Below are 24660 nucleotides of genomic sequence, written 5' to 3' on the forward strand. Positions count from 1 at the left end.
GGCGGAGAGATAAACACACATACATTTAAATTTACGCATACGCATCGCTCTATACGTCTAAATACGTAAATATATAATAGAAGCAGTATAACGCGCTTATTAGTCGTGCTACGCGCAGTGAACGCTTGAAGCTCTTTGTCTCGTTTGGGGATTTCATTGTTATAATCAACTTAACCTGTTCCGTTATAATTATTAAAATCGTAGAAATATGAGGGAGATTGTACATGTACAAGCTGGACAGTGTGGAAATCAAATTGGTGCTAAGGTAAATATTTTTAATTTTCAAGAATGTTGAAGAAAAAAAAAAAAAAAGAACAAAACACGTTCGACATTAATTTAACGGTAAAAATCCAACAAGTTGTGTCTGAGGCAAAGACAGCAACCACTGGAGTTACATTTTAAACTGATGCCAATTTCATATTTACTAAAATATTTTATTGTTATATCCATATTGTCTAGTTTATGAAAAATATTTAATTCACATTTTTAAGGAAAATATTAAATTGTCTTCCACTGTCTTTTTTTTCCAAACTTCCCAATTTAAAAACCAAGTGCAGCGTTTCACGAATATATTTTAATTTAAAGAAATTTAAACGCAATGCATTCGTATATATTTATTGTAAATGAAAGTAAAATAATTCTGAGTAATATGAAATTTGACTATAGTTTATCTATTTATTATATTCTGATATATTTTGAGATTTTTATTGAATAAATTTAAAATATGTCGAATCTTTTTTAATACGAACGTTGAGCGAGATTACAACATACTATCTAAACACCATCTTTATTTAGTGTTTATATATATATTTATATGTATATATATAAATTTACTAAAATATAATCTGTGTATATATATATATATAAATTTACTAAAATATAATCTGTAACTAATGTATCTTTTGTGTAGATTTCCTATCGTTTACTCTAAACTATTCAGATATTTTTATCTTTGATTCAAATTAGTGACTAGTAGGGTTCACCTTGTAATTAAACAGTATAGACAAAGTAGCCAAGTGTCCCTCTCATATATTAACCTGTACTCTGTTGAACTGTTTGTTATATTGAAGAAATAACAAAATTGAATTATAAATTACAAAATCCATCAATACATGTTTATGTGCGTCGATGCATATGTTAACACAGACGTATGTACGCCTGTATGTAATACTGACTGCTTTTAATATATATACATATCTGCCTTAGTGTATTACGTATAGTATGTCAGCATTATATGTCTGTGTTATATGCATAATAGTATATAAATGCGTCTGTAATACAGATGCATATTTACACAATCTTTCGTTAACCATTTTCAAAATTAAAAATGGAGAACTAATTCTAAAAAAAAAAAAACTGAAAAAAGATAAAAAAACTATACAGTAAAAACTCCGGTACTGAGGGAGCACTGAACTGTAATTATACATTTCTCGAAAGCCAAGGTAGTCACGGCTGGAACGACGCATTTAAAATTTAAAAAAAAAAAAGACGCGCATTTAAAAAAAAACTGCTGTATCTTTCGACGTTTTAGACTATTCTGAAATGGCAGTTAAATTTTCGTTTGAAGCGATCAAATTTTGAAATATTAAATGTCATCAACATGATTGCATTTTATTAAATAATGCCTAATAATATTTCTGCACTACTAAATTTCGAAGCTTAAAAATCCGTTTTACACACACATGTACATTAATATATGCTTATGACTCCACATATTTATATATAGATGTATGACTCCTTTTATTAGCATAAAATGTCTATACATGTAATTTATTACGGTATGAATATTTCATAAACCTGTATATATATATATAATGTGTGTGTATAAAAATATATGTACGTGTATGTATATAATGTGTGGAAATCTATTACCCATGTAATCCCACCTGTTATAGGGCGGTAGATTGGCTGCGGTTTTTTTTTCTTCTCCCTATTTCAATTTTTTTACAATAACGTCTGTACACTGGTGGATGCCAGGCCATATCGACCCTTGCCTTTCAATCGGACAACATTGACGGGAAGGGTAGGGAGACTTGCAGGTGTGGGCTACTTCTAGTTGTCTGTATAAAATATTGCCCACCTCACAATCTCGATAAAGTAACAAACAGTTCACCACCTTCCTTTACCCGGGTTAGGGTAATTTTTTTTTTCTTTTGCGGTTTGGCTGTAAGCAAAAAAGGTTGTGGTAGGTGTTGCAAAAATTGAGGGCAGGCACTTTTTCCTTTGTTCACCTTAGGAGGAGGTGCTATCCGTAGGTAATTATATTAAAGGGTGGGCGAGAGTCTTGAGTATAATGCACCTGCCTGTAAGACTAAGAACGACAGTTGGAGAGGGCATTCATTTGTCCTTGGTCTTCAGGGTGATATTACGATCTTGCATCATGATTCATTATCACTTATTTCATCTCTATCTAATTAGCCGATTTATGTAAACGCCCCAACATATCTGCAATTGTCCCCCTCATCCATCGTCCTGGAGGCGAGTTAAATCGTCAGCACATCGGATATAATTTTAATGGCAGCTTCCTGCTCTTCATGTTCTGAGCTTAAACTCCGTCGAGGAAAAAAAACTTCCCTTCCTTTCGGGGTCGATGAAATAAAGTACCAGTCGGAGTAAAGGCTTTGAGATGACAATCGTTGGAGCGTCGACAAAAATGATATTAAATCTCGCTAATGTTAGCTTTGTCTTTCGTGCAAAACATTTTAGCAGAGTGCTCAGTAAACATGAAAATGATTCATATATCGATATGTATTTTTAACTAAAACGAATGGACACTGGAAAATAACCCTTACATATATTAAAATATGCTAATATATTTGATTAGGTGGTGCACTAAGTTCAAACCCTACCGAGGTCAGCATTGCCTATCGCCCTTTCGGAGGTCGGTAAAATAGTACAATCCAGGGCAGTGGATTGGTGAAGGTCGGTTAGAACGTCGGACCTGATTTCTGAGTTTAAATCCCACTGTGGTTTACTTAGTGGGTAAACTTAGTCTTCTATCCAGCTTAACACTACCAGTCTCCCAGTTTGAAGGTACTTTAAAAAGAAATCTATGGGAACTGTTGGTTGTAGAAAATAAATTAATATTTTATCTTCAGAAATAGACATTTCGTATATGTCATTCTCTGTTTCAACATTATTTTCAAATAAAACCAGTCTTATTTAAAACTTCTTACAGGAATATTTTACAATAATTCTCCAATTTAAAATCCCCTATAAAATTTATGATAATTATCGTTATTTGGAAGATTCAAATATTTCTGCATTCGACACGTCTGTCGGAATTCAAATATAGAGTTCTGATGGACATTATTTGTCTGACGTAACTGACCATTTGTACATGACTCGCACCTTTTTAAGGAACAAAATATATTTCTCACTAATTCATTTAGGCTTTTCCAATAATGTTATACTATTACGAAGGGGCCGGTGTCATCATAGGGACATTTTGAAAACAAGTTTTCAAAATCTTCAATTTTTTTAAGTACGCTTCAACCGGAAAGCCAAACCCAAAATTTTGAATGGCGATTTTTTTTTTTTTTTTTTTTTTTTTTTTTTGCAAATTCGGAATCTGCGCAGTCGAAAAAGTGGGTTTCTGTAGAAAAAAAAACAAAAAACAATAACGATAGTGGGTGCCGTCCATGTAGTTTACCTCCGCCCATTCTTCTTAGATCTGGTGAAGCCTATTTCTCCCCCAGTCTAACATCAGTTCGTTTCTAAGGAGAGAGTGTGTATGTTGGTTAAAAACAAAAAAGGGATTAGAGAATAATTATTTCAGGAATTGTACTTTATTTGTCCATCCCGAAAGGATGAACGGAAAAGTTGACCTCGGAGCGTTGGGCCGGAACTGTTTACCTCAACGCAATTTGTCTTTCGCTCTTACGACTCTGCCAACTGGCGGCCTCGTTTCTCTTCCCTTTCCTCTGCACGCGCGTAAAAAGCTTAAAATGAGCAATTGTTGTCTGCGTTTCTTGTCGCTGTGTGAATATACGCACGCGCGCACACACGTTTGTGTTATGTAGCAGGGATAGGTTGTCACGTCTTTCTCAATGTCGTTTGTGACGTAAATAACGATGGTTGTAATCGGGAAGCTGAATCCGGATTGTAGACTGCAGCTCATTAAATAATTTTTGTTTTAATTGCAGTATTTCTACTTAATGTATTTTTTATTCCTAATTATAATAATTAAATTTATTTGCCGAAAAATATATTTCATATCCTGTTTTTGTTACTCAGTTTATTACTTTCGGTTCATTACATTCTGAGTTCAAATCCTGTTGAGGTCATCTTAACTTTTAAGTCCCTTCGGTATTGATAGTCAACTACTGAGGTAATGTCAGGTTCTTTTCCTCAAATTGCAAACCCTGGGTCTGTGCTAGAAACAATTGCATTCTTGCAGGTGTCTTGTTTCAGCATCGATTTAACGACCACTTTTTAATGCCTGCTTGGGTCAGACGGAATTTATTGCAGCAATTTATTATTATTTTTTCATTATCGTTGATGCTTTTCTTGTCGCCATCTCCTGTCTGTTTCTAAGCAAAGTAATATTTCCCCATGGTCAGGCGTGTTTTTCACGGAAGACTGGAAACTAACATCGCTTGTATAACGGTGATTCTCATTACCATCGTGATGTCAAGACAAAAGTCGCGCGATTGGTGTGTGTGTGTCTATTTAATTTTCGTCTACCAAAACCACTAGCAAGACTTGGTCCATCCGAAGCGGTAAAAGACACTTGACCCAAATTGCTCTGTGCTGAGACTGAACCCAATGTCACATGATCGGGAAGCGCGCTTATCAATAACGCATGCACGTCTTTAAATATGGAAAATTTGTTTCCATTTAAATATATCGATTATTATATCAGTTATATTTAGAAGCCGGTAGGTCCTTATTAACTGCTATGCGATTTACTTCGAGGTTCCCATCTTTTGAGAAAATGTGCATTGCCGACGTGTTGCGTTATTTCAACATAGTGCATTGTAAGAAAATATTGATCGATGAAACCCGTACAGTAGTATCGCTATTAAAACAAATTTTGTCAAGGCTAATTTTTTTAGAATACAACTGCGTACATACTTCGGTCAGACAGGATTCCCTTACGAATGGGCTCAGACCATTTATATAGATGTATTTCTGTAAAGTAGTCGGCGTCTTTCTACTGCAGTCTAATAACCACCTCCACCAATGTTGAATACGTCGCTTAGGTGATAAAACTTCTTCCGAACATTCTGGATAGTTGACCGCCTCACTAGGGTGTTAGGGTTAGGGACGGAATTCTCTAAAACCGTAACCCTAACACCCAAGTGAAAATTTACCGACTTTTTGTGGGTGCTTTCTTATTTGCTAGTTTTTAAGATGTTCATTTTTCTTTTTAAAATTATCTTGGATATTTTGTCCGAAGAGGATTTGGTCAGCCCGTCATAAAATGTTTTTTGATGCCGTTCAGAATTTTTTTTTTGTACTTAGATAAATAAGGGTGTGATTACGGAGGATTTCGTGTGTAATTTGTTGCAGACCAAGCAATCGCATAAAGGCTCCATCGTGGGATAAATTATTATTAAACCATTTTCAACAGCTGCGTTCCCTCCTCCTTTTCATTTTCATCTTTCTTTCTTGATGCAATAGACACCCGCTCATTTACCCATGTAGTTGCTAACGCCTCTCTTTCAATCCCTTACTCTTACTTGTTTCAGTCATTTGACTGGCCACGCTGGAGCACCGCCTTTAGTCGAGTAAATCGACCCCAGGACTTATTCTTTGGATGCCTAGTACTTATTCTATCGGTCTCTTGCCGAACCGCTAAGTTACGGGGACGTAAACACACCCCATCGGTTGTCAAGCGATGTTGGGACACACACACACATATATATATATACACACACGACAGGCTTCTTTCAGTTTCTGTCTACCAAATCCACTCGCAAGGCTTTGGTCGGCTCGAGGCTATAGTAGAAGACACTTGCTCGAGCTGTCTTTCTTGTGTCCATAGTTTATACTGAGTACACTATATGGAATTTCTATGCTTGGTTTAACAGGATTCAGTGGTTCCAAAAACTGCGTTGTGCTTCAGTGTTTTCTTTGACATGATTTCTACAGTTAGATAACTTTCCTAATACTAGTCACTTTACAGCGTGTACTGAGTTCTCTTCCTCGTCGTGGTACCAGCTTTAGTGAGGTCAGTATGCAACCAGCAAGACTAAAATCCCTTTTGTTGAGGGGCCAGATTAGAGAGGTCATTGGCTTCTATGGGATTTTCTACAAGCTACGTAGCTACTCAGAATAGAGGATGACCAAGTTATGGTTGAAAAAATGTGGTGATGAGGTATCAGGTAGATCCCATAAGGATTAGTTTGAGAATAACAGGAAGTGTGGAGAGTGATTAGAGATAGGGAATGGGTGGGTGAATATAAAGAGCACTTGTTGGATAAGTAGGGAAGAGTAGGTGATGACTAGAAATTGGGTAAGGTTGTGGGTAGTAAATGATGCTAGAGTTTGGTGATAGAAGAGACAAGATGACTGGCAGTAAGATGGGGTAGGGTGGTTGAAGAGAAGCAAAATAGTAAAAAAAAAAAAGTGGAGCCTAGGATGGGTGAGTGAGAAAAGACACGAATGGGTTGTAAAAGTGTGGGGTTAGATGATACAGTTGGGTAATTCATGTAAAAAAAAAAGTATAGAATGAATGATAGATAACAAGTACTCTCCTCTCTCATCCCAGGTAGTAAGCAGGGATAAATTGTTGAAATATGCAGTTAGAGGTGATGTCTTGAAGGGGGAGGGGTGTTATGCATATTGTTCTTTCAGAATGTTTCATTAATGTGGAAGATTTTGACAATTATATCACCAGCCCTTACTGGTGTTTTGTCACTTCTGTAAGGTTAAGGTCTTGTAATCAGCCTTCACTACTTTGTCCCATTGTCTTGAAAGGTATCCCTCTTCTGCAAGCTTTCCTTCACATTGTGATCAGCGCTTTTAAGTCCTCTGTATTTGAGGCACATACTTCACTACCATATAGCATCATAGTTCTAACAAAAAAAAAAAAGCCATAGAATTTGCCATTAACTCTAGGGAGAAAAACTGAAACCACCAATTGTAGATCTTTGTCTTTCCTACTTACAACTTTACTAAGTTTGCTTTTGAAAACTCAGATAAGATGGTGCAGAAAGTTCTTCCATTCAATTGACCTTTTAAACTCTTGCACGCATGGTTCTCAGTTTATATGTGTCTCTATCAAAGTACTTTTAAGGTGGTGCTCCATGATGGCCACAATCAAATGATCGAAACAAGTAAAAGAATAAATGAAAAACTGATGTTCACACCTATTGCAGGATTCCATTCACAGAAATCCTTGCTTAGTATAGGAGCTTATTCGTAGCTTAGCCGCATTAAAAACATAACATCAGTAAGTTACCCTTCCTAGTGCAAATTGTATTTCGTTTAGGTTAATTCTGTTAATTGTGCATGCAATAAGTCTTGTAACCTTAATGTGTTGCTAGTATATTAGTCGTTATTCAGTTTTAACTAATGGTTTGACTGGTTTGCAGAAATACATTGTGGTGGTAATATTTATACTTATTTTGATATAGTTGTACTTGAGGCTTGTTTTTGATCGTGTAATTTCTACATCATTTAGTTTCAGAAGGTTAAAAATGTTTTTTTATCTTTTCCAATATGTCTCTAGAACAGTTGAATCAGATCCTCATCTAAGCACCACAAAGTTAATATAGAAATTGGGTAGTAGTACAAAGAGATGGTTTGGCTTCCTTTGAGTTACCATTTAAGGACTGAACTTGCTGTTTCACTGTGTAGCACTTTCTTGACAACGAACAGTAACCTGATTTTTCAACCACATTGAATCTAGGTAATAGAAAATAGATACACGTAGAAAGAAAATAAAAGAAAAATGTAAGAAACTTGTTTCACAGCCATATGGTTTGGGATTCAGTCCCACCTAGTGGCTCCTTGGGCAAGTGTCTACTATAACCTCGAGCCGACCAAAGCCTTGTAAGTGGATTTGGTTGACGGAAAATGAAAGAAGCCCGTCGTGTATGTTTTTGTTCCCTCTCTCCTCATCGTTTGACAACTGTGTTGGTGTGTTTATGTCCTCATAACTTAGCGGTTCGGCAAGGGGAGATAGAATAAGTACTAGGCTTACAAAGAATAAGTCCTGGGGCTCTAGGATGGCTGCAATCAAATGATTGAAACAAAAGAATAAATGAAAAACTGATGTTCACACCTATTGCAGGATTTCATTCACAGAAGTCCCTGCTATATCTCTGAAATACAAAGTACTGTCTATTAATGGGGTACTGAAACGAATGATAGTTACTGCAGATGGTGTTAGTCCCCAACTCGGTTGAGTAAAATGATTATATTGAATGTGACCAGCTTCAATAAACAACGGCTCAGTATACTCCAGTATGATAATGCAAGGATTCACTCTGCCTAACAATTTCAGCATTGGGGCATGGGAAATAGATCGTTCGGGCCGGAATTTGTTCCATATTTTATTACTGGACATTGAAAATGCTGTTTATTTTAATTTTAATTTAATTTTATTTTTATTTATTTTTTTGAGAAAAACCACATATCTAGAATATACCTTCACATTGTACTGCAGATTTTGAAAATGATTACATTATTGAATAGTATCAAAATTTAATCATTTCTTTTTTACCCTTCGAAAATGTGCTACCTAGTATGTATATCTAGTGTGTGTGTGTGTGTCTGTAGCAATCCCTCGACTATCGCGGGTGTTACTTTCCAAAACCTTCCGCGATAAGTGAAAATCCGAAGTAGAAAGAGTAATGTACTGTATGTATATATATATATATATATATATATATATATATCATAATAAATGCAAAAACACTCGCCTCGCGCGTTTCATTTTCTGTGCAGTATGTGCGATTCTTTGTTTGCTCATCTACGGTACACTACGTATTTTCTTTTAATATATTTCGTGTTATACAGTGAAAACAATATAAATATCTATCAGCCGCAGAAACCCGCGATATAAATTTACATATATTAACCAGAAAAATTCGATGTACTGAGTGCGATATAGGCGACTCGCGACATGACGAGGGATTAATACATATTTACTCTTTTACTTGTTTCAGTCATTTGGCTGTGGCCATGCTGGCTCGCCGCCTTTTAGTCGAGCAAATCGAGACCCGGGACTAATTCTTTGTAAGCCTAGTACTTATTCTATCGGTCTGTTTTGCCGAACCGCTAAGTTACGGTTACGGGGACGTAAACACACTAGCATCGGTTGTCAAGCGATGTTGGGGGGATAAACACGGACATACAAACTTACACACACACACATATGTATTATACCACGGGCTTCTTTCAGTTTCCGTCTACCAAATCCACTCACAAGACTAAAGTAGAAGATACTTGCCCAAGATGCCACGCAGTGGGATTGGACCCGGAACCATGTGGTTGGTAAGCAAGCTACTTACCACACAGCCACTCTTGTGCCTATATATATATATATATATATATTTTAATTAGGGTAAGGTGAATTTGAAGTGATAAGTTAGCATGTCTCTAAACTGGGTATTCCGTCATCGGAGACAAGGTATGTATAAGGAATAAAATATAGAAGGATAAAGCACTAGATAGAATACAAACGGGAGAATCAAGTTCGCAGCTCATCTTCCAGAGGTTGGTCCGCACTTCCGTGAAGGTATAGGTCCTTAGTACGGCCCAACCTCCATACCCTCTGGAAGATGAGCTGTGAACTTTAGTCTGTCTACTACCTTATTATTTTATAGATTGTGAATCTATCTAGAACTTTCATACATACTCACTTCGCCACTGACGGTATACCCATTGTAGGGACATGCTAGCCTATGACTTAAGATATCTGTCCTGCCTTAGTTTTTGTTGTCCTTTTTTCTTATATATACCTGCTAACTCGGAAGCCTAATACGGATCCCTAGCTCCAGCCTCAACCGTGAACTTGGAACCTAACGGATGACCAATTATAGCACTTAGCGTACCTATTTGTTTAGATCACCGGTGAACTAAACCCTTCAAAATAAAATATTGCAAAATTCGGTTTCTTTTGGGTATCCCACCTTCAAAGCATTCTCCGTTTGAAGCAATGCATCGGTCTAAACGAGTTTGCCACTATTCGAAGCACTGCTTGAACTCTTGCGAAGTGATGCCTTTTAACACCTTCATCGTTTTATTGTTCACTGCTGCCACATCTGCAAATTCCGTAGCACCAGCTTTCGTCACCAGTGATGACCTTCGAAAAGGGGTCCGAATCAACTTTTAACAGTTCAGTTCACGATAGGCATTCAGTCGTGACTGTTTCTTGTCTACTGTTGAGCAAGCTTGGCACGAATTTTGCAGCAACTGTTTTCATTCGCAATTCCTCGCTCAGAATTCGTTGACAGGAGCTCCAGGACACACCAGTCATATTAAGTTTGTCAATTGGTCGGTGACAGTCCTCCAAGATCAGTTCCTGAATGTTTGTTTTCGTTCGTTCGGGAGATGACGATCGTCCTGTATGACGTTCGTCTTCAAGTGACAAGTGATCATTTCTAAAGTGTGGAAACCAGGCAACGTCTTTGTAAGCTGTTTGAAGCATATCTTTTTTCGGCTGCCGTTTTCCCCATCAGAAAACAATTTCACTGAAGCACGCTGTTCCTTCGTTTCAGCAAACGCAAAAATCGACAAACAGGGAGAAGCACTGTAAAACAAAAGCTCGGTGCGTGACAGTGACTTCACCTGCCGACACCGGTTGTAGATTTATGCTTGAAGGTCGTACCAAGTGGTTTCTAGCAGCGGAATCTTGAACCACCACGGGTTTGATCCAACTGCGTACGTTTCCGGTTACATTTGTGTACCCCCTCGTATACCCCCCCTCCCCGACGCACTACGCATTGATCAATTAACACTCTAGTCATCTCTACGACTGCTGCTGCCGATTGTTTTATTAACAATTTTTTTTTATCTGAGTGATTACAATCATCGCTGTATGGTTAAGAAGTTTGCCTTGCAATTCAGTACTTCCAAGTTTAATACAATTTCGTGGTACATTGAGCCAGTGTCTTCAACTATATTCTTGGATTAGTCCAAGAGTGTGGTAATACAACTGGGTCAATCAAAACTGAAAACTCATCAGATGATGGACTGTACTTGAACTTGGGTGGTTGGTAGATTTAATGAAATTCATTATTCCTGGGTGCTTTTAGGAGAGTCCAGTTTATTGTAACCATTCAGATCCGGCTCCTTGCCTGTCAAACTACTTATGCTTCCTCGATGTTACACCTTCACCATGCGATCCTGGGAAAAGGATCTACCTAGGTCCACCTCTCTATTCTCACTTAGCCACTTTCACAGCTCTCATTTATGGCCGAGTATTGAAGTTATTGGTCAATGTTTATAGAGGTGTTTGCCTTATAATGGGATGGATTGTTGACAATAGGACAGTACCAGTGACAAGTGAGGCAGAAGTGACCGTGTGTTGTACTGTAGATTTATCTAATCTGTATCATGATTTTAAATCAGTTTTTTGTCAGGGTAGGGGTGGATTTATTAACATGATACAATCCGCAAAGCATTACTGGTGGGGTATTGCCCTTGGTTGACTTAACAGAATGCTAGCTTATTAAATAAACAATGAAAAGAGTTGTAGGCAAAGTGGGCTAACTGATTGTGAAGGTGTGAAATTATAGAAACTTTCTTCTCGGTGAACGAAAACCTGGTGGGAATTGTTAAACTCTCAACGGAAAAACTTAACCTTTACCAATCATGCACTGTCATATGTAAAAAAAAACACTGAGTTTGAGGTCTTTCTATCTGTTAGAAATTAATATTTCAGGGATTTTTTAAAGATATTTCGTAAATATTTTGAATAACGTTTGTCTGGTAGTGTTTTCTGTATATTGTTACAATACAGGTAAACTGTCAGAATCGTTAGTAGTCGTCATCATTTAACGTACGTTGTCTATGATGGCATGGGTTGGACGGTTTGACCAGAGCTGGTAAGCTGGAAGGCTGCACCAGACTCCAGTCTGATTTGGCATGGTTTTCTATGTTTGGATGTCCTTCCTAACGCCAACCACTCTGAGAGTGTAATGGGTGCTTTGCCGGTGCCACCGGCACGAGTACCATTTCCATGATACCAGTATCTATCACAACGGCAATTTTGCTCGCCTTGACGGGTCTTCATAAGCACGACATAATGCCAAAGGTTTCGGTCGTTGCCTCCCTGAGGCCCAACGCTCGAAAGGAACTCGGCCACTTTGCCTCCCATGGGGCCCAATGCTCGGAAGGTGCACTTTACGTACCACCGGCACGAGTTCCAGTTACGTGACACCGGCATCAGCCATGATTACGATTTCACTTGACGGATTTTCTCAAGCACGGCATATCGCCAAAGGTCTCTCGGTCACTAGCCATTGCCTCTGTAACTCAAAGTTCGAAGAACATATTTCACTATTTTGTTCTTTGTCTTCCTGGGTCTACCTCTACCACAGGTTTCTTTCACGGTTAGAGATTGGCACTTTACACAGTTATCCTCGTTCATACACATCACATGACCATACCAGCGCAGTTCTCTCTCTTGCACACCACATCTGATGTCTAACATTGCACATCCAGTGAAGCATACTGGCTTCATTTCTTTCAAGCCTATGGACGTCCTCGGCTGTCACAGCCCATGTTCCACTACCATGTAGCATAGCTGTTCCCACACTGGCATCATACAATCTGCCTTTCACTCAGAGAGATACCCTTTCTTGCCAGCGGAAGTAACAAAGGGCCTCTCAATAGGGGAAAATTGCCTTGCGGTAGTTGTTCCTGTTCCATCTTTCATCCTACTAGGGTTGATATATATATATATGATATATATAATCATCGTTTAATGTCCGCTTTCCATGTTGGCATCGGTTGGACGGTTTGACAGGACTGACAAGCCAGAAGGCTGTACCAGGTTCAAATCTGATCTGGCAAGGTTCCTTCCTAACGCCAACCACTCCAAGAGTGTAGCGGATACTTTTTACGTGCCATCGGCACGAGGGCGTCAAGCGGTACTGGTATCGACCACGCTTGAATGGTGCTTTTTACGTGCCATCGGCACGAGGGCGTCAAGCGGTACTGGTATCGACCACGCTTGAATGGTGCTTTTTACGTGCCACCGGCACGGGAGCTAGTCAAGTGGCACTGGCAACGACCACGATCGAATGGTGCTTTTTACGTGCCAGTCAGGCAGCAACTGGCATCTGCCACAACGATTTCAACTGCTGGCCTTATGCCTAAATTAGAAACTATTCTTATAATGAAGGTGGCAAGCTAGCAGAATTGTTTGCACACCGAACAAAATGTTTACCATTTCTTCTGGCTTTACATTCAGTTGAAATCCTGCCGAGATCATCCTTTCAGGATTGATGAAATAAGTTCCAGCCAAGTACAGAGGTTAATGTAATAGAACCTCCTCCCCTGAATTAGTTGGTCTTGTGCCAAAAATTTGAAAGCCTCGTGTGTAGTATGGCAGGAAATTGTCAGAATTGCTTATGCTAGGCAAAATGCATCATATTCTAGTCTTATTGTTCTTAGTTCAAAATTAATTTGGATTATACTTTTGATCAGTTTTGGATTATCCTTTTGATCAGTTTTGGATTATCCTTTTGATCAGTATTCTCCCTCCAGCTACCACATTTTGACATTTTGGAAGAAGTCAAAAGGGTGTGTGTACAGGCTCAATACATCAGTGGAAGATGTGCTTGCTAATCCTCATTCTGAAGACCTCCAGTATCCTAAACATTTGAGAGAAGAGCTGCTCGTTTAAACATTAAAAAAAAAACTCCTGAGCTAAAGGGCTTAACATGAAAGTGTAAAAAGCAAAACATTAGCCAACAAGGGTACGTCTATACGGTCACTTGCTTTGGTTAAGTTGTTCGTATAGAACAAAATATTTGTATTTGATCTAGTTGCATTCTTGAGTTCAAGTCCTGTCAAAGTTACCTTGGACAATAAAATAAAGTGTCAGTCTAGAATAGTGGATTGGCAGAATTGTTAGAGCATTAAACTCAATTCTCTTCATCCTCTGCAAATTCTTTTTAGAATTAGGCTAAACTTTTTCTCACGAGAAGATTGCCTAGCTCTTTTTTTCTTTTTTTTTGCAGAAAATTTTTTGAATTGCAGTTACATACTGTTAAGAACCTAGTGACAACTAAAGTTACTTGCAGGAGTCAATCTCTCTTGTCTTTGGAACAGTGTTACACAGTGAAAACGAGACGTGAAAAAAAATATAGCAGGGGGAGATTGGGAAGGAGGAGGATGACAACTGCAGTTTGAAAACTGAAACAAAATTACCGTTTAAAAAAACCCCCTCTGTCATGCATGAACTAGAGAGATCTGTGTGAAAGGACCTAGAAGCAGTTCACTTTCACTGGTTTTGACTGGAAACGAACGTGCTTCTATGTTGACAAAGTTTTTAATTATTGCATAATACATAAAAACTATGAATAAATCAGTGATGGAGCCACCATGTATTGACCCAATGGTACATAGCAGCTTAGTCTCAAATTACGACTTTTAATTTACTTGTGTTATGAGCCAATGCAACATAGTTTTTGAGGTAAGAAAATTGGAGTGGTTATTGGCTGAAAGGTCTTCCTCAAATGACTCCCTGCTTGGTCAACGTGGACATGGAATCTCAAAATAAAGAGAATTGCCTGACAACACCACCACTCCTGGTTAAATACCTTACTGCATTATGTAGGGTTTTATATGCAGGTATGAACCAACTAGCATGAACTGTACATGTTATATAGACATTATATACCAACCAATTTTCTCTCAGATTTTTTTGTTACTTTTGATAAAATGCTTGTATATGGCCAGATGCCTTTGTTAGAATATATAGATCTGGGATCCCTGTTTTACAAGACTGAATCTACACTTGAATGCTTTGTTGGGAAAGTAAATTTTAAGTGAAGACCAGCAGTTCATGTATGCAAGTTTACCCTCCTCAACTGGTTTTGAAGGGATACAGCTTGATATTAGTGTGATTAGAATGTATACAGAAGTAGACAGAATAAAGCAGTACTGGTTATGAATATTGGTTACAAAGCTGAAAGACGATAGCTTAGGAGTGTTCTGTATACTAAATACTTACACTAGTGTTTGGCATCATTTAACGTCTATTTTCCATGCTGGCATGAATTGGACAGTTTGACAGGAACTGGTGAGCTCCACCAGGCTCCATTTGTCTGTTTAGGTATGGTTTTTATGGCTGAATGGCCTTCGTAATACCAACCGCTTTACAAAATGTACTGGGTGCTTTTTATGTGGTGCCATACATGTATATTTAGTATACTTGTGTGTATAGCAAGTTCACATAGGAGATTTTAGTCTTTTAATTGCGAAGATAATTTCCATTGCAAATTTTTCAATAGCAGTTTGATAGTATCTACATGAGTATCAGTGACATCACTTCAGTTTTCCATGCTGGTATGGGTTGGAGGACGACATTTTGCTTGGTTTCATTTTTGGCTAGATTTCTATTGCTAGATGTCCTAAGCAAGAAAGTATTTTGTTCCCTCTTCACTAATGCTACAGGAAGTCAAGACTAAAAGATTACATTTAGCTGAGTGAATTGGGTGCATTTTGTGGCATTGCCATGAGGGCATAAGAGTAAAAGTGAATAATGTCGATACCAAATACCCAATGGTAGGAGTATGAGATACATACAGATATTAAAATCTCTGTGCAGTATGTCAAACACGTCCTTGGGTTTGTCTGACAGCATTGTACAGTGAGAACGAGAAGGATGGACCGTGATTGAGATGAACACCTGGGATAAGTGATAAAGGCAAGGACAATAGAAGAAACATCATAGACAGGTGGGTGGAGGGCATGTGTGTGTATAAAACTGTTTTCATTTTATTCTTGAGTTTTGTGAAGACCTTTCATTTTTAACTATACGCAATGTAAATTTATTTTATTTTTAATTTGTCTAGTTTTGGGAAGTAATATCAGATGAACATGGTATTGACCCAACTGGCACCTATCATGGAGATTCTGATCTTCAGTTGGAAAGAATCAATGTTTACTTTAATGAAGCCACAGGTAAGTAATTGTCAATATTACTGATTACATAAATATTATGTTAAATAATGTATGTATACAAAACGCAGGCATAGATTTGTGGTTAAGTTGCTTGTTTTTCAACCATGTGGTTTTTGTTTCAGTCCTACAGCATAACAGATTGTGTTATGCTGTACAACCCTGGCTTTGAGTTAATTTGTTAGATAGAAACTGAAAGAAACCTTGTCTTGATATTACATGACATTTGTAAATGAGCGTCACTATCCTACTAGATACTAGTGGTGCCACGGGGAAATATTGCCTTTTTCGAAAACGGTTGGGTGTTGATGACAGGAAGGGCATTTGTGTGTAGAAATCTACCTCAATGAATTATGCCCAACCCATATGAACAAATGTGTGTATAGTGGGGGGAGTGTCCACTTTGTTGTGGTGGTCGTAAACAAGTAGTGTTCTTTACCTTAAATAGGAAGGGCATCTGACTACAAAATCTGCTTTTGATCCATATAAGCATAGAAAGTAGGGTGTTGAGATGAATAAGTACATCACACACACATATGAGGAGTTGCTGTAAAATTCATGGCTTTGGTTAAAGGAAAATACAGTGGGATGTTATGATTTTATGCAACATAATTCCCCTTTCAGATTTACACACGCATTGCAACGGTTCTTCGGTTTTTCTAGGTACTGTGAAAAAGAACTTTGGAGGGAGGTTGGGCCTCTAACCAGGCATTTCACAACACCCTTAAAGGCCAAGAACTTTTCAGCACCCCCTTGTATGTAATACATTCAATTATTAATCAAATCTGCCATCTGCACGAAGTTCTAACATGTTTAATACATAAATAATTTAATCAGGAATCCAGTATTGTACATATGTTTAAGGTTTTATCACCCTGAGGTGGTCTAATAATATTAAAATGTCTGTTTTCAGGTGGTAAATATGTCCCTCGTGCTGTTTTGGTTGATCTTGAACCTGGTACCATGGACTCTGTGCGATCTGGACCATTTGGGCAGATCTTCAGACCTGATAATTTTGTATTTGGCCAAAGTGGTGCTGGCAACAACTGGGCAAAAGGTCATTACACAGAAGGAGCAGAACTGGTAGATTCAGTATTGGACGTTGTGAGAAAAGAGGCTGAAAGCTGTGATTGTCTGCAAGGATTTCAGTTGACTCATTCTCTGGGTGGTGGCACTGGATCTGGCATGGGAACATTGTTGATCAGCAAGATCCGTGAAGAATATCCTGACAGAATTATGAACACCTTCTCAGTCGTACCTTCTCCAAAAGTAAGTTCCTATTATATTTTCGCTTGGTTAATTTTCTTTGCATTGATTTCGTGTGTGTGATAGTTTTGAAATAATTTGTGCCCTGGGTTTGATCTTACTGCACGTATTATTTTGGGCAAGTATCTTCCACTAAAGACTTTCGGTTGATTCAAGGCATACGATCGAAACTGAGTTCGTAGAAACTGTGAAGAGTCCCATATATGACTAGAATTGAAAAATGCACGCGCTCAAAAGGGTTACAGAATGTCATAATAAAAGCTTAAAAAGGTATGGGACTAGCTTTGGATAGCTATATGTTCTGAATCTTGGGTTTAGTAGCCTGTGCTCTTAACCACTACACCAGGATGTTGAATGTTAGAATACCTATATATAGAATAACTGTATATTGTTGAATATTAGAATACCTATATATAGAATAACTAGATGTTGAATATTACAATAACTATGTTGTACATTCTGTGGCATCTTAAAACGAAAAGAGACTCTTGTGAATTAAGACATAATTATTAAACCAAGTTATTTATATAAAAATTTGAAAATGTACAAAATATTAACTTGGACTAAGGAAATTCATTATAATGCTCTTCTTACCAAAGTATATAAAAACATTTCACACTGCATGCAAAATATCATAACAAAAAATGGATTTATGAAATCGAATGTATATAACAGTGAAAGTACAAAACTAAAATAATTATAAGCAAAGATAGTTCACATTGATACACATTAATGGAGTAGTTATGCTAATTAAACAAATTATTACTAAATTATTTTTGAGTGATTACTTGTTAATTTAGAAAAATTATCATGGATAATAAGTAAATGACATGTATCTCTGTACACGTTTTAAAATTGAGTATACGATAATTTAACTTGATAAATTTTTAATATAACTTAATTTCGATGAACTAAACAAATTTCTTGTGATAAAAAGGATGCCACAGAACGTACAACATACGGTGATTCCAATATTTTTGAGCAACAATGCTAGTCTCATACTTTTTAAGGTTTATTATTTGAGCGTGTGCGTTTTTCAATTCTAGTTTCATACATTTTTAAAGCAACGCTTGTATTATTTTATATATATATGTACCGTATTTCTCCTAATGGTGTGGCAGCCTCTAATAAACTTGACACCCAAACGCCAACCAATTGAAATAGTGTGACTGTCGCAATATTAAAAAATGTACGATAAAATCGATAAACGATGCAACAAAGAGAAGGCAAAAATGAGCAAGACAAAACTATCGCTCATTGGTTGGTGGTTGAAAATTAATAAAATGCGATCAGCTCGCAAACGGTCCCCTTACACTTTAATTCGCAACCTACATATATTGTCACATACACACACATAGCAGACTAGATTATATAACATTGTCAGCCACTGTTCTTGTAATAATTCAATAATTGGTCTTCTGTTAAAACAACTTCACAAAACAGATGGAGATCTGTTTTTTTTTCTCTCTCGCCTTTCTCTCTCTCTCACTCACTCGCTCGCTCCTCTCTCTCGCTCTCTCTCTCTCACTCGCTCCTTTCTCTCTCTCTCACTCGCTCCTTTCTCTCTCTCTCTCACTCGCTCCTTTCTCTCTCTCTCACTCGCTCCTTTCTCTCTCTCTCACTCGCTCCTTTCTCTCTCTCTCACTCGCTCCTTTCTCTCTCTCTCTCACTCGCTCCTTTCTCTCTCTCTCTCACTCGCTCCTTTCTCTCTCTCTCTCACTCGCTCCTTTCTCTCTCTCTCTCACTCGCTCCTTTCTCTCTCTCTCACTCGCTCCTTTCTCTCTCTCTCACTCGCTCCTTTCTCTCTCTTCACTCGCTCCTTTCTCTCACTCGCTCCTTTCTCTCTCTCTCTCACTCGCTCCTTTCTCTCTCTCTCTCACTCGCTCCTTTCTCTCTCTCTCACTCGCTCCTTTCTCTCTCTCTCACTCGCTCCTTTCTCTCTCTCTCACTCGCTCCTTTCTCTCTCTCTCACTCGCTCCTTTCTCTCTCTCTCACTCGCTCCTTTCTCTCTCTTCACTCGCTCCTTTCTCTCACTCGCTCCTTTCTCTCACTCGCTCCTTTCTCTCACTCGCTCCTTTCTCTCACTCGCTCCTTTCTCTCTCTCGCTCCTTTCTCTCTCTCGCTCCTTTCTCTCTCTCGCTCCTTTCTCTCTCTCGCTCCTTTCTCTCTCTCGCTCCTTTCTCTCTCTCGCTCCTTTCTCTCTCTCGCTCCTTTCTCTCTCTCGCTCCTTTCTCTCTCTCGCTCCTTTCTCTCTCTCGCTCCCTCGCTCTCCTTTCTCTCTCTCTCGCTCCTTTCTCTCTCTCGCTCCTTTCTCTCTCTCTCTCTCTCGCGCACGCTCCCCCCTCGCGCACGCGCTCTCTCTATCTCTCCCCCTCTCTTCGCGCACTTCCTAGCTCCTCTCTCTCTCTGGTATTTAGTATGTACAAGTGATATTTTCTGTTTTGTTTCAGGTGTCTGACACAGTTGTTGAACCATACAATGCCACATTGTCTGTCCATCAGTTGGTAGAAAATACAGACGAGACCTATTGCATTGACAATGAAGCCCTTTATGATATCTGTTTCCGTACCTTGAAATTGACTACACCTACTTATGGTGACTTAAATCATTTAGTGTCTGCGACCATGTCAGGTGTAACTACCTGTCTCCGCTTCCCTGGACAGTTAAATGCTGATTTAAGAAAATTGGCTGTAAATATGGTACCATTCCCCAGGTTACATTTCTTCATGCCTGGTTTTGCTCCACTCACCTCCCGGGGTAGCCAACAATACAGAGCTCTGACAGTTCCTGAATTAACTCAACAGATGTTTGATGCTAAAAACATGATGGCTGCTTGTGATCCTCGTCATGGTCGCTACCTCACTGTGGCAGCCATGTTCCGTGGTCGTATGTCTATGAAGGAAGTTGATGAACAGATGCTAAATGTACAGAACAAGAACAGCAGCTACTTTGTTGAATGGATTCCTAACAATGTGAAGACAGCAGTTTGCGATATTCCTCCACGAGGTTTGAAAATGTCTGCAACATTTATTGGTAACAGCACAGCTATCCAAGAACTTTTTAAGAGAATCTCAGAACAGTTCACTGCCATGTTCAGGCGGAAAGCTTTCCTCCATTGGTACACAGGTGAAGGTATGGATGAAATGGAGTTTACAGAAGCTGAATCTAACATGAATGATTTGGTTTCAGAATACCAACAGTATCAAGATGCTACAGCTGAAGAGGAAGGCGAATTCGAAGAGGAAGGTGAAGAAGAGGCTTAAATGACATCTATTCGCTTTTATTTCTTCTTTTATTTTTTGACATTCCATTTCGAAACCCCCTCTCCTAATCTCCATGATTGGTTTTCTTTTCCACCTCTATTCATGAAGAAGAAAAAAAGAAACTGTTGGTCGCCAAAACTCAAGTGTTCTCGAGGTTACCTTGACTAATGTAAAGTGTTGAATAAAATCTTGTAAATTATATTTTATCTTGTAAATAGTTTTTTTTTTCATTTTTTTTTTTTTCATTAAATTTCATTTGCATAAATATATTGTAATCATGTTACTGGCAATAACTTGTTCAGTCATTAGTCTGATGTGTCAGTTAACTAGGCTATTGTAGATAATTCTTCAGTCATTAGTCTGATGTGTCAGTTAACTAGGCTATTGTAGATAATTCTTAACCCTCCTACATGTCTGATGAAATACATAACCTATCCTCTAAATGTGTGCGTATGTGATTGCTCTGACTGAAGGACAAAGGAAGTAATATAACAATGAGTCACATTGGACTTGTCTAAATGTTGAGCCTGAAATGATAGGTTTACATAATTGAGAAGAGAAAGGTTTGCATTTCAGTTTATGAAATTCTATTACATAAATTTGAAATGGTCAACTGACTCTGATTCATTGTTTTTACACCTGCTTTTCCATGCCTGCAGTGTTTTAAAGCTGGATGCTCTTGCTGGCACCAGTCCTTTTATTTGCCTCTTACAATGTGCAGACCTACTGTGTACCTGTTCTAAAAAGTGGGATATTAATAATGGCGATCTGCTTTAGTCTGTATTAGGCAAATATTTATTTGAAAAGCTATTTAACATTGATTTGGACAGTTGATCGATGTTTAAAGTGACTGCCTTAAAGAATGGTCAAGATGTTTTGGCATACCTGACAAGACAAAGCCTGACGGGTCATTCTTAAATTCCCTCCAGTCATTATTTGTATTTAATTCTCAATATAATCAAAATTAATAGAATGTGTAATTTGAATATATTAGTGGACAAGTAAAGCTGTTTGTTAGTAGGGGCGATATGTGAAGATATCCTCTAGTAGTGATCAGCTTCATCCAGGCACATAATGTTGGCAAGTGGTGGCTGGCAGGTTTAACATACAAAATACAGTAATCCCTTGACCGTTGTAGGTATTAGGTTCCAAAACCTCCCATGGAGATAATTAAAATCTAAAAAAAATACCTATCAGCTGCAGAAACCTGCGATATATTGAGGAGATGCGATATGGCGAGGGATTGCTGTACTACTATAAATTTTATCTTTGGTGGTGGGGGGCACAGAAGGATTTGTGTAATCCCCCTCCCCTGTCAATAAAAATTTTTGATTTGCGTTTCAGAATTTACCAAAATTAATCATTAAAGCTAATGAGTTTTCTTTTCACTCCATGAGAAAAGTGGTCTTAGGTCAATTACCAACCTCCAGTTGATAATTATATGGAAAAATAATACAAATTGTAAAAATAGTTTTCACTTTATAGCTCTGGAGGAAGGGCTTGTTAAGTCTTTATAGGTCTGGTGATGGTTGTTTCCCTTGAACAGTTACCCGTTGGCTATAGAGAGAGTAAGCTAATGGGTGAAGTGATTCGTGTCTGAGTGGAAATGGCCCAACTTTAAAGAGCAGATGCTATTGTAGTAGAATAGAAATCTGTTTGGGCCAGATGTTGGAGGTGTCTTAAGTAACTAAGTAATTTAATTGATATATGCAGTGAGTGGATCTATTGGATGTGTATTAATCTGTGAGTGGTGAAGTATAGAGCCCATCCAGATAGTGACATTGGATTAAGTCAGAAGAAATTTTTATTAATATGATTGAAAGGTGGCGAGCTAGCAGAATCATTACCACACCAGACGAAATGCTGAGTGGTATTTTGTCTGGCTTTACATGCTGAGTTCAAATTCCATTGAGATTGACTTTGCCTTTCAGACTTGATAAAGTAAGTACCAGTTGAACACTGGGGTTGATGTAATTGACTTTGTGCCAAAATTTGAAATCGATATGATTGAATAAGTGTTTTCTCACAATGAACTGTACCTATGAAAACCAAAGCAATAAGATTAGGCATCAGCACACTGAGTCTCATGGAAGATGTAATTTAAGTCAGTTCGTTCATGACACACGTTGAAATGTTGATGAGCCTTTGCTTCCATTAACAAAAAGATTACTTTTTCAGGTTGGACATTTTTGACTACTTTTCCAGTTGAATTATCCTCATACAGTTAACTTAATCTGGACAATTCTCTAATATTCATGAAATCCATTCCAATATAGACACCAAACAAAAAAATTAAAGCATACATTCTTTCTTCCTTAATCTGTAGTCCATCTGTCCAGACTGTACTCAAACTTCATTCTTAAAGGTGATGTTTGTACATCTGTAGATGCCACTTTTTTCCTCCTGGATACCTGCAACAAAGTTTCTACAACAAATCTCTTCTTGCATAGAGAACATCTACACATCACCCTTTGAAGTCATTGTCCTCACTCACTTTTTATTGCATTTTAATGCAGCTAGTGGAGAAAAAAAATCTTTCAATCCTGAATTATTTTCATCTTTGCTCCACACACATATTTCAAACATTCTTGATCTCTTTCTCACCTCTAACTCCAGCATCAACCAAACTTCTAGTCTCTGCATAAGTTGTTCAACTGCATATCCTCCACTGCCTCTTGGGGCACTTGAAGCCAGCTGATTGGTCTAAAGCATGCTCTGCAACCAGTTATGCCATGGCACACTGGTGTGCCATAGTGTAACCTGAATATAGTTTTTTTCCCCTATAATTTTAGTTATATTTTTAGTTCATTTGTAGTGCCAAATTTTGAAAGAAATATAAGTGTACTGCAAGTGAAAAAAGGTTGTGAAGCACTGGTCTAAAGCAACACAACAGGGCATATACTCCATTAACCACTGATCCATATGAAACAGCTTGGTGAAACTATTGAGACACGCCAGCATGCTTGCAGCATTGCCGCGGGTGGGTGGTGGCGAGGCTAATGCGCTGGAACAGCCAAGTGCCCTCACAAGCCTCCTTTGCAAGGCGATTTGCTAGGGAAGACAGGAATCTTGCAGTAAGTGGTCCGACCCAATCAAACGTCTCGAACGCCACAGGGTGGAAAATGTAGTTGACCGACAGATCGTGGTATTTCAAGATTTTGTTCTGCTTAGCCACAGAAGCTGTAGATCTCGCCCTAACTGCAGCATCCAGGATGTGAGAAGAAGCAAAGAAGTTGCTAACTGTGACATCCCAGACAAGGCATCTGCCTTGTGACCAGGGGCACAAGGTGAGGCCATCAGGTCTCTTCCCATCACATATGGACAATCCTGATGGTTCCAAGATGAAGATGTTTGCCCGGGCCAAGCTCCTCTTGATTATCAGTTTCAACTCTGTAGGACATGCAAAGTGACCAGCATTCAGGTGGCAAGAAAGGCCGTGGAGTCTAGCCTGCCACAACAGATCAAACCCATGCATATGTCAGCTCCTACTCTGAGGGCAATGAAGACATGAAGTTTGTCCAGGCTGAGTAGGCCACCAACATTTTAACCACAGGGATGGCATCATTCCAGTCACCCGAGTATTTGGCACTAGCAGACAGTAAGTGACACTTTGAAAACTGGTCCGACTGGATGAAGAGGGAGTCGAAGGTGGCCTTCGAAATTATTTATCTCAAGTTCTCTGACTCCGACAGTCCTCCACCTTCTCAGGAGCAGACATGTCCATGTTGGAAAGGAGAGGAACTGGTCCATGTTGGGATGGAGAGGATGTTGCTCACCAGGGTGGAGGAAAGGAAGCAGGGGAGAGAGAAGGACGAACACTTGCAAAGACCAAGACCTCCAAATTGCTTGGGCAGTGCAGCCTGATTGTGGGATGTTGGAGAGAGTCTGACATTGACTAAGCATTCAAATCTCTCAAAGATTAGGTTGTCGAAGTGTTGGAGGCACAATTGGAATCGGTAAGAGGAGTTGACTCTGAGTAAATATAGAAGCTTAGGGACTGTGAGGTAATTCCTAAGTATGAAAAAACCTTGATGGGGTTCAT

At 38.5% G+C, this 24660-nt stretch overlaps 1 protein-coding gene across 1 annotated transcript; it reads left to right on the forward strand.

Moving 5' to 3' along the window:
* The first annotated feature begins 101 nt into the window (after positions 1-101).
* Positions 102-20819, forward strand: LOC106876497 (tubulin beta-4B chain). The gene is made up of 4 exons (XM_014925060.3): positions 102-265; positions 15984-16092; positions 17003-17358; positions 19806-20819. The coding sequence occupies exons 1-4, from the start codon at positions 209-211 to the stop codon at positions 20616-20618; spliced, it is 1335 nt and encodes a 444-aa protein (XP_014780546.1). The 5' UTR covers positions 102-208; the 3' UTR covers positions 20619-20819.
* The last annotated feature ends 3841 nt before the right edge of the window (positions 20820-24660 follow it).

This window comes from Octopus bimaculoides, chromosome 5 (assembly GCF_046866305.1).
Source record: "Octopus bimaculoides isolate indiv1 chromosome 5, ASM4686630v1, whole genome shotgun sequence".
Lineage (NCBI taxonomy): Eukaryota > Metazoa > Mollusca > Cephalopoda > Octopoda > Octopodidae > Octopus > Octopus bimaculoides.